Genomic DNA, 13,313 nt, shown 5'->3' on the forward strand with positions numbered 1-13,313 from the left:
TGGGAGATGTGGTATTAATACTGACTCAGTTCAGTTCAGTCACTCAGTCATGTCCAGCACTTTGCAACCCCATGAACTACAGCATGCCAGGCTTCCCTGTCCAGCACCAACTCCTGGAGCCTACTCAAACTCATGTCCATCGAGTCAGTGATGCCATCCAACCATCTCATCCTCCATCATCCCCTTCTCCTCCTGCCTTCAGTCTTTCCCAGCATCAGGGTCTTTTCCAATGATTCAGTTCTTTGCATCAGGTGGTCAAAGTATTGGAGCTTCAGCATCAGTCCTTCCAATTAATATTTAGGACTGATTTCCTTTACAATTGACTGGTTTGATCTCCTTGCAGTCCAAGGGACTCTCAAGAGTCTTCTCCAACACCACAGTTCTACAGAGGGCAAAAAAGAGGTGATCAGTTTCTGGTGGCTACAGGGTGAAGTCAAGCATTCTCCAAGCACAGTGATATTCCTGTGGTCAGAAGATGTCTGGAGAGAGATGATGGCAGAGAGTTGAGAAGGTGCTGCAAAGCTCTGCCCTCAGAAAGTATCCTCTTGGAAGGCATGAGTAGCAATGCATTGTTCCTGCTCTCTCCACTAATAAATTCGTGTTCAGATCATGTCTGCTGCTCTGTGTGAACAAACATCTGGTTCTATCAGAGTAGTGAACAAGAATATAGAATTCCTGTAAATATTAATAAATCCACTTTGCAGTCAACTCGGAGAATCATAGCCATCCGGTCAAGTGAAGCGGATGCTTTCTCCCCATCTTTGACGCGTGCTTGGTCAGATGTTACTTGACATCTGGTTGCAGATGTGCTTTTTTGCTCCCACTTCTATTCATTTATTTATTTGGCTGCACCAGGTCTTGGTGGCTGCACACAGGATCTTCGATCTTCGTTGTGGCATATGGGATCTACTTCCCTGACCAGGGATCAACCAGGGGACCCCTGCGTTAGGAGCATGGAGTCTTAGCCACTGGACCACCAAAGAAGTCCCATCCCCACTTCTAAATTTTATCTTTAAATATCTAAAGAATTCAGTTTCTCTAGATTTCCCTAGGAGTAGAACAATGCAGTCATTGTTTAAAAATAGGTCTGTTCAAAGAGAGCTTCTGGCCATTTCTCGCATACATAATTCTTCTGGACATTTATCCATTCCATAGTCATGAGTGCCCACTAGGCTACAGCAGTGGTGGGATGTTCTTCACCCTCCTGGAGCTTACTGTGTCCAGGGAAGGGGCAGACCAACAGAAAGCAAGGACATAAATCAGCAAAAGAGGGTGAAAGCAAGATAAATGCTATGAAAAAAAAAATGATCTTGGACAATGATGTAGTCTCCGGGGGGTGGGGCAGGCAAGGTCTAATCTAGACAGGATGATAAGAAAAGTCTCCCAGAGGAGGTAGTGTGTGAGCAACCACCTAAGTGAGGAAAAGCTGCCAGCCACACACAGGCCTGGAGCAAAAGCACTCCACTCGGGGGGATCGGGAACCTGGAGGAGCGAAGTTACTGGTGGGAATGTGCCTGATGTGCGGGAGCGCCTGGAAGTGGAGGGACGCAGGAGGAAGTGTGAGAGGTGAAGTCAGACTGCGGGCCTTTCTCCAGGGTGCACTTGGGTTTTCCTCCACGTGCACTGAATAGAACACCACTGGGGACTTTAGCCAAGGGCGAGATGTGAACTATGCAGCTTTTTTTTTTTTCCCTTGTGACTTGTACACTTTTTAAGTTTTATTTCCCCACTTTTTAAAAATTTACCTTGTGTAAATTAAACTTTTTATTTTGAGACAGTTGTAGATTCTCATGCAGTTGTAAGAAAACATACAGAGAGATTACTTTGCTTCCCCCACTGACAGTATCTTGCAAAATGACAGTTAAATGTCACAACCAAGATACTGACATGGTACTGTCAACATGCAGAAAATTTCCATCACCCTAAGGCTCCCTCGAATTGCTCTTTTTTTTTTTTTTGGCTTGGGGATCTTAGTTCCCTGACCAGGAATCAAGCCCAGGTCCCTTGCAGTGGAAGTGCAGAGTCTTAACCACTGGACTGCCAAGGAAGTCCTTCTTTTTTTCTTTCTTTTTTTTTTTTTTTCATGTTGCTCTTTTCTAGCTACCCCCATATCCTTCTGCCCCAACTCCCTCTTTACGCTCCGGTAACCACTAATCTCGGAGAAGGCAATGGCACCCCACTCCAGTACTCTTGCCTGGGAAATCCCATGGACAGAGGAGCCTGGTGGGCTGCGGTCCATGGGGTCACTAAGAGTCAGACACGACTGAGCGACTTCCCTTTCACTTTTCACTTTCCTGCATTGGAGAAGGAAATGGCAACCCACTCCAGTGTTCTTGCCTGGAGAATCCCAGGGACGGGGGAGCCTGGTGGGCTGCCGTTTAGGGGGTCGCACAGAGTCAGACACGTCTGAAGCGACTTAGCAGCAGTAGCAGCAGCAGCAGCAACCACTAATCTGGTCTCCATTTCTCTAATCTTGTCATTTCAAGAATGTGATTTAAATGGAATCATACAGTAGGTAACTTTTTAGGACTGGATTTTTCTCACTCAGTATAATTCTCTGAAGGTTCTCCCAGGTCATCGCATGTGTTGGTAGTTTGTTTCTTCCTGTTGCTGCCTAGGACTCTATGGTGTGGCCTGATCGCAGTTTATTAACCACTCACCCACTGAAGGACATCTGAGTTGTTTCCAGTTTTGAGCTATGACAAATGAAGCTGCTATAACATTCCAGCACAGGTGTTTGATGTGAATATGTCTTCATTTCTCTGGGATAAATGCTCAGGAGTGCAATTTCTGGGTTGTATGGTAGTTGCATATTTAGTTTCTAAAGACGCTGCTGAACTGTTTTTGAGACAGGCTGCACCATTTTACATTCCCACCAGTAAAATATGAGTAATGAAGTTTCTCCACAGTCTCGCTGTTTGGTGCTATTGCTATCTTTTTATTTTAGCCATTCTGTTAGATGTGTAAGTGGCATCTCATTGTGGTTTTAATTTGCATTTCCCTAAATGGCTAATGATGTTGAACATATTTTCATGTGTTTTTTTTTTTTTTTTGCCATCTGTATATGCTCTTCAGTGAAATGTCTGTGTCCTTTGCCTATGTTCTAATTAAACTGGTTTTTCACTGTTGAATGTTGAAAGTTCTTTGTAAATTCTAGAAAATAATCTCTTGTCAGATATATGGTTTGCAAATACTTTCTTTCTCCCACTCAGTAGCTTATCTTTTTATCCTCTTAACAGGGTCTTTTATAGAGCTTTTAATTTTAAGGAAGTCCAATTTTAGTTTTTCCTTCTGTGGAGATTCTGCTTTTGGTATCAAGTATCAGAACGCTTTATTGTCATTCAGTTGCTAAGTTGTGACTGACTCTTTGCAACCCCGTGGACTGCAATGCGCCAGGCTTCTCTGTCCTTCACTAACTCTCAGGGCTTGCTCAAACTCATGTCCATTGGAGTCAGTGAATCCATCCAATCATCTCATCCTCTGTCGCCCCCTTCTCCTCCTGCCCTCAATCTTTCCCAGCATCAGGATCTTTTCCAGTGAGTCAGCTCTTCGCATCAAGTAGCCAAAGTATTGGAGCTTCAGCATCAGTCCTTCCAATGAATATTCAGGGTTGATTTCCTTTAGGATCGACTGATTTGATCTCCTTGCTGTCCAAGGGACTCTCAAGAGTCTTCTCTGACACCACAATTCAAAAACATCAATTCTTTGGCTCTCAGCCTTCTTTATGGTCCAACTCTCACATCCATACATGACTACTGGAAAAACCATAGCGTTAACTGTATGTACCTTTGTAAGCAAAGTGATGTCTCTGCTTTTTAATATACTGTCTAGATTTGTCATAGCTTTTCTTCCAAGGAGCAAGCATCTTTTTAATTTTGTGGCTGCAGTCACCATCTGCAGTGATTTGCAGATCTGCTCCAGAGCCCAAGAAAATAAAATATCTCACTGTTTCCATTGTTTCTTCATCTATTTGCCATGAAGTGATGGGACTGGATGCCATGATCTTCATTTTTTGAATGTTGAGTTTTAAGCCAAATTTTTCACTCTCCTCTTTCACCCTCATCAAGAGGCTCTTTAGTTCCTCTTCATTTTCTGCCATTAGAGTGGTATCATCTGCAACTACAAAGTTGTTGCTATTTCTCTCAGCAATCTAGATTCCAACTTGTGATTCATCCAGCTGCTTTGCCTAGCCCAAATCTTGAAGGTCTCCTCCTCATTTTTTTTTCTAGAAGCTTTATAGTTTCATGTTTTACATTTAAGACTGTGGTTCATTTCATCTTGAGTTAATTTTTGCGTGAGGTGTGGGACTTTGATCAAAGTTGCTGTTTTGTTTTTGCTTTGCCAGTGGAGGTTCACTTGCTCCAGCATCTTTGTTGAAAAGACTCTTGCGTCAATTACTTTTACACCTTTGTTAAGTCAGTTGGGCATATTTGTGTGGGTCTGTTCCTGGGATTTCCGTCCTGTTCCGTTGATCTGTGTGTCTGTCACTCCACCATTACCACAGCTTTTTTTTTTTTTTTTTTTTTTGATCCGTGCCATGTGGCATGCTGTAGCTTAGTTCCCAGACCAGGGATCAAACCCGTGCCCTCTGCAGTAGAAGCTCAGAGTCTTTACCCCTGGACTGTCGGGGAAGTCCCCACGCACGGTCTTGATTACTGTAGCTAAAAAATAAATCTTGAAATTGGGTAAATTGTTTCCTCCCGTGTTATTCTTTTATGAAATGAATTCATATTCTTTGCCTTCTATGTAAATTTTAGAACAAATTTGTTAGTTTGTGTCTTCTCTCTCTACTACTCTTCTGTCTTAAGTTATCTTTATTATTTGTTTCTTTGGGTTTTTTTTTCTGATTTTTTTTTCTGACTTTTTTTTTTTTCCAGATTTTTTGGGTAGAAGCTTGAGATTTTTCCTTTTTTTCTTTTATGTACATTTGATACTATACATATCTTTCTCAGCACTACTCTGGCTGTGTACCATCGAATTTGATATGTTTTATTCTCATTTTCATTCAGTTCAGTGTGTTTTTTACTTCCCTTGGAACTTCCTTTTTGACTTATGAATTATTTAGAAATGTGTTATTTAGTTTCCAATTGTTTGGAGATTTTTCTCTTATCTTTCTGTTATTGATTCCTAGGTTGATTCCATTGTGGTCAGAGAACATTCTGTATTATTTCAATCCTTTTAAAATGTTGAGGCTGGTTTTATGAACCAGGATATAGTCTATCTAGGTATATGTTTCATGGGCACTTAAAAAGACTGGTTTTGGGAATTCCCTGGTGGTCCAGTGGTTAGGATTCGGTGCTTTCACTGGCAGGACCTGGTTTTAGGCGTCGGATCCCTCAGGGAACTTAAATCCCAAAAGCTGTGCAGCATGGCCAAAGGAAAAAGGACTGTTTTCTGCCATTGTTGACTGGAGTGTTCTGTAACTGTTGATAAGACCCTGTTGGTTGATGATGATGGTGAGTTCTTCCATATCCTACAGATTTTCTGTCTCATTATTTATTCCATCAGTTGAGAGAGGAATAGTAAAATCTCCAACCGTGATTGCGGATTTGTCTGTTTCTTCTTTTGGTTCTATCAATTTTTGATTCACATATTTTGCAGATCTGTTGTTCAGTGCATGCACATTTAGGACTGCAACATCTTCTTGGTAAATTAACGCTTTTATCATTTTATAATGCCTTTCTCTCTTCTGCTAGTTTTTTTGCTCTGAAATCTACATTATCTAATATTAATATAGCGTCTCCTGCTTTCCTTTGACTAATGTTCATGCGATATATATTTTTCCATCCTTTATTCTCAACTTCCCTGTTTTATTAGATTTGAAGTGACTTTCTTATAACAAGCGTATAGTTGGGCTTTTCATCCACTCTTCCAATCTCTTTTAATTGGTATATTGAGACCTTTTATATTTTATTCAATTATCGCTACTTTAGGGCTTATATCTGCCATCTTACTTTTTGTTTTCTGTTTGGTCTCTCTGTCTTCTTTTTCTGCCTTCCTGTGGACTACGTGAACATTTTAAAATCCCCTGCTGCCCTGGAGGCTTGAGCCTTGTGGCCCTTTGAGCTAAAAGCTCCAAGTTTAAATGTGTCACTCAGAGGAGAGTGTCCCCATCTGTCCCAGCACAGCCACCCCACCCTCTCCTGCTCCAGAAAACAGTGAGCCTCAGGCTTGGTTAATTCCATCTGCTGTCTTCAGGTTTGGGTCCAGAGTTAACCAAACCCATAGGTTAACCCAGTTCACTGCCTGAAACTGACCATCTCACCTCACCAGAGCTGTTAACTGAAACTGATGACAGCATGCCAGGAAAGCAAAGGGAATTATCCCAACAACCTCACTGCTTGGAGAAGGCACAGAGAAGCATGCATAGCAGACACCTTGACAAACAGATGAGTTCAAGGACATAGTGATGAGTCTTCTCTGAAGGCTCTTGTCTCTGAAAGAGAAGCAGCCAGAAAGTCTTGGAAACGGCAGCATCTTTGGAGCTGGCATCACCATCATCCCTCACACAGTGCCCATCCCTCGGGACCTAGGCAGCACCTGGCACTTAGCAGATGCTCAATGAGTATTTGAAGAAAGAATTTATGAATGGATGAACGCATGGCTTAGTGCATGGGGGAAGGGGTACATTTGTGAAAACTTTGGGGGATGAATAAGTCAAGCCTACGGAACTGTTGGTGAACTGTCTTCTTTCCCTTTCTTTCCTGAACGTATAGCGCTTTCATCATTTCCCCATTTCCTCACTGGAGCAGATTCTTTTAATAGTATACTTCATTTTTGGAATGACTTTAGATTAACAGGAAAATAGAGAAGATAGCACAGAGAGTTCCCATAGAAGTCCTCACCTGCTTCCTATTATTAACATCCTGTGTTAGTGTGGTATGTTCATTGTAACAGTGAACCAACATGGATTTGTTATTGTTAGCTCAGTGTTAGTCACTCAGTAGCGTCTGACTCTTTGCAACCCCACGGACTATAGACCTCCAGGCTCCTCTGTCCATGGAAGAATACTGGAGTGGGTTGCCATTTCCTTCTCCAATTGTTAGCTAAACCCCATACTTTATTGCTATTTTCTCCGTATCCAGTGTCTTTTTCTGCTCTGGGACCCCATCCAGGACACCGTGTTACATTTAGTTGTCATACCTCTTTAGGCCACTCTTGGCTGAGACAGTATCCCAGCCTTTCCTTGTTTTTTCCTTGTGTGTGTTGGTTTTTTAAGATTTTTTTGTGTGGATAATTTAAGTCTCTATTGGATTTGTTACAGTATTGCTTCTGTTTTATGTTTTGTTTTTTTGGCCCTAAGGCATGTGGGAATCTCAGCTCCCTGACCAGGGATCCCCTGCACCCCCTGCGCTGGAAGGTGAACTCTTAACCACTGGGCCTCCAGGGAAGTCCCAGACTTTCCTTGTTTTTGATGACCTTTCTTGGGAAGTGTTGGTCACTATTTTACAGGCTGCCCCTCTAGTGGAATAGGCATTGATTGTCTCATGATTTAGACTGAGGTCATGAGTTTGGGGAGGATGACCTCAGAAGTAAAGTGCCTTTCTTATCACATCAAGGGTACATGTTATCAGTGTGACTCATCACTGGAGAAGATGACCTTGATCACCTGGCTGATGCTGTGTTTGCCAAATTTCTCCACTGCAAACTTACTCTCCCCTTCCTCTCACTTTCCAGACTGTGCTCTTTGGGACCAAATCACTATGTGCAGCCCTGACATCGGACTGGGGAGCTATGTGCCTCCTAGATAATGTCTAAGTGTTTGAGGATTGTCCCTTCAGAACAGGCAGCCCTTGTCTTTACTTCCTCGGGTGATACAACACATACTGAAGTGAAGAAGCAAGGGCAAGCTGTGAGGTCCTGGAGAGACAGGATCTTGCTTTGTTGCCCCTAATATGGCTCCTTTCACAGTGCAGGTCACCTCTTAAGATGCTGAATAAGTACCTATTGAATTGAATTAAACAACCACCACCACTACCAAAAAAGCCCTATGAAGGGCCCGGTTGCTCGGGCTTCTCTCTTTTTTTTAATATTTTTACTTATTTATTCATTTATTTATTTTTGGCTGTTCTGGGTCTGCATTGCTGCTCGCAAGCTTTCTCTAGCTGTGGATAGGGTGGGGGCTATTCTCTAGCTGCGGTGCACGGGCTTCTCATTGCAGTGACTTCTTTGTTGTGGAGCACAGGCTCTAGGCTTATGGGTCCAGTAGTTGTGGGGCACAGACTTAGTCGCCCTGTGGCATGTGGTATCTGAGTTCCCAGACCAGGGATTGAACCTGTGTCCCCTGCATTGGCAGGTGGATATTTAACCACTGGGCAGCAGGGAAGCCCCCAGGCTTCAAGGGTCATCAAGTCCAGGAAGGGCATCTTCATTCCTTCCCAGAGTTGATGAGACAGGGGCTGACTCGCCAGCAAGGCTCCTGAGACAACCCTGGGCACAGGTAGTGAGTCCAGCACCATTTGTCAACACAGCTCACACAGAGCATTTTGCAGGTCACCATCTCCTCTTTCACGTGACATGCAAGTACTCACTGGGCATCCCTAATGTGTCAGACTCCCTGGGGTCATAGGGATGACAAAATAGAGTCCACCTGAGGCAAACGCTAGTTGAACTATATTAGTTTCCACTGCCACAATAACAGTGACTACGATTTAGAGGCTGAAGACAACACCCGTGGTTTCCACGGGTCAGAAGTCCAGGCACAGGGTCTCAGCTGGGCTCTCTGTTTAGGGTCACACAAGACCAATATCGAGGTGTCAGCAGCTGGGTTCCTTCCTAGACACTTGGGAAGAATCCACTTGCAACCTCATTCGGGTTTGTGTGGAATTCAGTTCCTCATGGTTGCATTTCTTTGTTGAGGATCAGCTAGGGGGTCATATTTTTTCCCAGTGTCAGGGCCTGCATTCCCTCTCAAGCTTATCATGTGGCCCCTGCTGTCTTCAAGCAACAGTTCATCAAGTCCTTCTCAGGCTTCCAGTCCCTCTGACTTCCTCTTCTCCTCCATCCCTTCTGAATTTTTCATGCATTTTAAGTGCTTACGTGATTACACTGGGCCCACACAGATAATACAAAGTAATCTCCCTCTTTTAAGGGCAACTACTTAGTGACCTTAATTACTGCTGCCAAGTCCCTTTTGCCCTGAAAGAGAACAGATTGACGGGCATGGTATCTCATCATGTTCCTAGTCCCAGGGGTTAGGGCATACCGTCTTCTAGGGCAGTGGTTCCCAGCCATTTTTGGCATCAGGAGCCGGTTTCATGGGAGACAGTTTTTCCATGGACTGGGAAGCGGGAGGGAATGTTTCAGGATGATTCAAGCACATTACAATCATTGTACACTTTATTTCTATTACGTTGGCTCCACCTCAGATCATCAGTCATTAGATCCCGGAGGTGGGGGATTGGGGACCACAATTTTGCCTACCACCCAGTGCTTCTGCAACATCAGTGTGCATGGGAGTCACCTGCAGAGCATGTTAACGAGGATCTGATTCAGTGGGCCTAGGGTGAGAGTCCGTTTCTCGAAAGCTCGCATGCTGGTCAGTGAAGCATATTTCTGTGATCAGGCTTTGTTGTTTAGTCGCTAAGTTGTGTTCAACTCTTTGCAGCCCCATGGACTATAACCTTCCAGGCTTCTCTCTCCATGGGATTGTCCGGGAAAGAACACTGGAGTGGGTTGCCATTTCCTTCTCCAGGGGATCTTCCCGACCCAGGATTACACCCAAGTCTCCTGCGTCCCCTGTATTGGCAGGCAGATTCTTTACCACTGAGCCACCAGGCAAGCCCATGGCTAGGCTTTAAACCAGAGGAAATTTACAGTTGCCAGCTGAGGTCAAACCTAAGACAGAATTTCAGGACATTACACTTGTGGTTCTCAAACCTAATGGGCATTAGAATCAGCAGAAAACTTGTTAAAATGCTGATTGCTGGGCCCCACCCCCAGTGTTTCTGAGTCAGAGGTATGAGATGGGATCTGAGGGCATGCATTTCTAACAAGCTTAGGCGGTCTGGGGACCACACTTTGAGAACCATCACTGGAACCATGAGCCAGTTGCTTTGTGAGGGTTAAGTGAGAGGAGAAGGTAACACCTTCTGTCAGAAGGCCTTCATCTTTGAAAGCAAAATCCCTTTTTCTATCCAATATAATTGCCTCCTCTTGGGCACCTCTGTGCACCCCATCTGAGGTAACATGGTGTCTTGTAGGATCAAAGGGTTGGATTTCTTTTCATTTGTTGAACTGCAATCCCTCTCTTTCAGGAACACAGTGAAGTAGATTCAAGCATAGCTTGAACTGATAACATCATTAGTAGTCCCAAACCTATCTTTTTAAAATCAAAAATAGCATTTATTGCATTTATGTACAAAGCAACACTTGTTTATTGTAAAAAGATATATATATATATATATATAAAAGAAGAAAACATCATCGTCCCACCCAAAGGTAGCTACTCTGTTTTCCAGACCTTTTTCTATACCTATCAATCCAAATATATATGTAGGCTTTTATTTCCAAAACTACATGGTACAAACTGTGTTGTAACCTACTTTTCTTAATATATTGTAAATATCGAGCTATCTAACCACTGTTTTTAGCCCCTGGTTTCAACCCCGTTCACCCAATAAAAAGCATCCAAAATATGCTAGGATCCCTGGCTTCCCTCCTGCACACCTGCAGTCGGAGGGAGATTAATGGACCAGCGTGGGCCCAGTAGGACAGGAGGGAAGGATGTGAAGGACGGAAGTTGATCAGAAACAGGCTCCCAGAGTTCTGGAAGAGCCGTAGTTTTGCATCGCAGAACTATTCCTCCAAAACACACACATACTTTTTTTTAGGAGAAAGTGATTCAGCTGAGCACTTCTGGATCCAGAAATGCCTCAGCACCATAATCAAGTACACAGGAAAGCTAAATCAGGAGCATTTGTGTCTTGATGGTGGAGAGTGCGGGCACAGGACCAGAGGGCTTCCTGCTGCCATTTTTAGGCTAATTATCCGCTACCGGAGAAGGCAATGGCACCCCACTCCAGTACTCTTGCCTGGAAAATCCCATGGACAGAGGAGCCTGGTAGGCTGTAGTCCATGGGGTCGCTAAGAGTCGGACACGACTGAGTGACTTCCCTTTCACTTTTCACTTTCATGCATTGGAGAAGGAAATGGCAACCCACTCCAGTGTTCTTGGCTGGAGAATCCCAGGGATGGGGGAGCCTGGTGGGCTGCAGTCCATGGGGTCGCACAGAGTCAGACATGACTGAAGCGACTTAGCAGCAGCAGCAGCAGCATATACCCTAAGATCATGGCATCTGGTCCCATCACTTCATGGGAAATAGATGCGGAAACAGTGCAAACAATGTCAGACTTTCTTTTTGGGGGCTCCAAAATCACTGCAGATGGTGATTGCAGCCATGAAATTAAAAGACACTTACTCCTTGGAAGGAAAGTTATGACCAACCTAGATAGCATATTCAAAAGCAGAAACATTACTTTGCCAACAAAGGTCTGTCTAGTCAAGGCTATGGTTTTTCCAGTGGTCATGTATGGATGTGAGAGTTGGACTGTGAAGAAAGCTGAGTGCCAAAGAATTGATGCTTTTGAACTGTGGTGTTGGAGAAGACTCTTGAGAGTCCCTTGGACTGCAAAGAGATCCAACCAGTCCATCCTAAAGGAGATCAGTGCTGGGTGTTCATTGGAAGGAATGATGCTAAAGCTGAAACTCCAATACTTTGGCCACCTCATGCAAAGAGTTGACTCATTAGAAAAGACTCTGATGCTGGGAGGGATTGGGGGCAGGAGAAGGGGACAACAGAGGATGAGATGGCTGGATGGCATCACCGACTTGATGGACATGGGTTTGGGTGAGCTCTGGGAGTTGGTGATGGACAGGGAGGCCTGGCATGCTGTGATTCATGGGGTTGCAAAGAGTCAGACACGACTAAGCGACTGAACTGAACTGAACTGATACCAGTAGTGGGACTGTTGTCCAATGACAGATGAATGGTTAAAGAAGATGTGGTATATATACACAATGGAATATTACCCAGCCACTAAAAGGAATGAAATAAGGTCATTTTTAAAGATATGGGTGGATCCAGAATCTGTCATACAGAGTAAAGTCAGAGAAAAACAAATATTGTATATTAACGGATATAGGTGGAATCTAGAAAAATGGTACAGATGAACCTATTTCCAAGGCCAGAATAGAGATGCAGACATGGAGAATGGACATGTGGACCCAGTGGGGCGATGAGGAGGGTGGGATAAACTGGGAGATTGAGACTGACATACATACACCTCCATGTGTAAAATGGAGAGCTATAAAGCACAGGAAGCTCAGCTGAGTGCTCTGTGATGACCTAGAGCGTTGGGATTGGGAAGGGCATGGGATGGAGGCCCAAGAGGGAGGGAATATATGTATACATATAGCTGATTCACTTTGTTGTACATCAGAAACTAACATAACATTGTAAAGCAATTATATTCCAATTTTTAAAAAATGATTGGAGCAAGAAAAGATTTAATTACAAATTAAACTTCCACCATAAACCTGCTAGAAATGGTGGACAGACTGAACAAGCAAACCCAGGGCCTATTGAGCAAAGCAAAGGTGTGATGTCCAGGGAATTTCTCTCGGAACCTGCAGTCAGTCTGTGGGCTCCTCTGGCCCACGGCGGGGGCACGGGGCCCATTCTTACACAGGGGCTTGGATGAGGTCTCACACAGCCCCCATCAATGTGAGCTGTTCTTTCCTTTCCACAGAATGAAGTGATCAGCCAGCAGCTGTGTGTCATCTTCACTCACTGCTATGGGCCCTACCCCATCCCCAAGCTCACAGAGATCAAACGGAAGCAGACCTCACGCCTGGGTGAGTGGGGGCTTCCTGGGTCCAGCCCTGAACTGTTGCTTTGTGATTTGAAGACAGGAAGGAAGCAAACGCAGCCAAAGAAGAGACCGGACATGTTGGAGGGCAAACAGGGCAGACACAGGAGTGAGGCAGGTGGAGATCGGGGTATCACCTTTGTTACATGATTAAACTGTTTGGAGACCACATGTTGGGGATATGGACAAGAGGACTCACCAGTACCTCATCCCTCCACTGAGCATCTTTCTTCTGCACATCACCGACAGTCATGACTGCCCACACCCTTCCAGTAGCCGGGTAGAGTCCAGAGAAGGCTGAGATCTGCATAGCCACTCCCCCCCATCCTCTCCTCTAAGAAGTTCCTCTTCCTTGAGATGGAACGAGCAGGGTACAGTGACAGGCCGGTAGGATGCTGCTAATGGAAGTCCTGCAAGGAACTGGAAGGAGAGATGAGCAAGCG

The 13,313-nt window shown here is 44.4% G+C and overlaps 1 protein-coding gene across 6 annotated transcripts in view; it reads left to right on the top strand.

Moving 5' to 3' along the window:
* ABTB3 (ankyrin repeat and BTB domain containing 3) overlaps positions 1-13,313 on the top strand; it is a 328,126-nt gene that overhangs the window by 288,218 nt on the left and 26,595 nt on the right. For all 6 annotated transcript variants that reach the window (XM_061417216.1, XM_061417217.1, XM_061417218.1 and 3 more), the window contains one exon: positions 12,751-12,856. In XM_061417216.1, the coding sequence (XP_061273200.1) occupies positions 12,751-12,856 (106 nt within the window). The remainder of the gene's footprint in view (positions 1-12,750; positions 12,857-13,313) is intronic.

This window comes from Bos javanicus, chromosome 5 (genome assembly GCF_032452875.1).
Source record: "Bos javanicus breed banteng chromosome 5, ARS-OSU_banteng_1.0, whole genome shotgun sequence".
Lineage (NCBI taxonomy): Eukaryota > Metazoa > Chordata > Mammalia > Artiodactyla > Bovidae > Bos > Bos javanicus.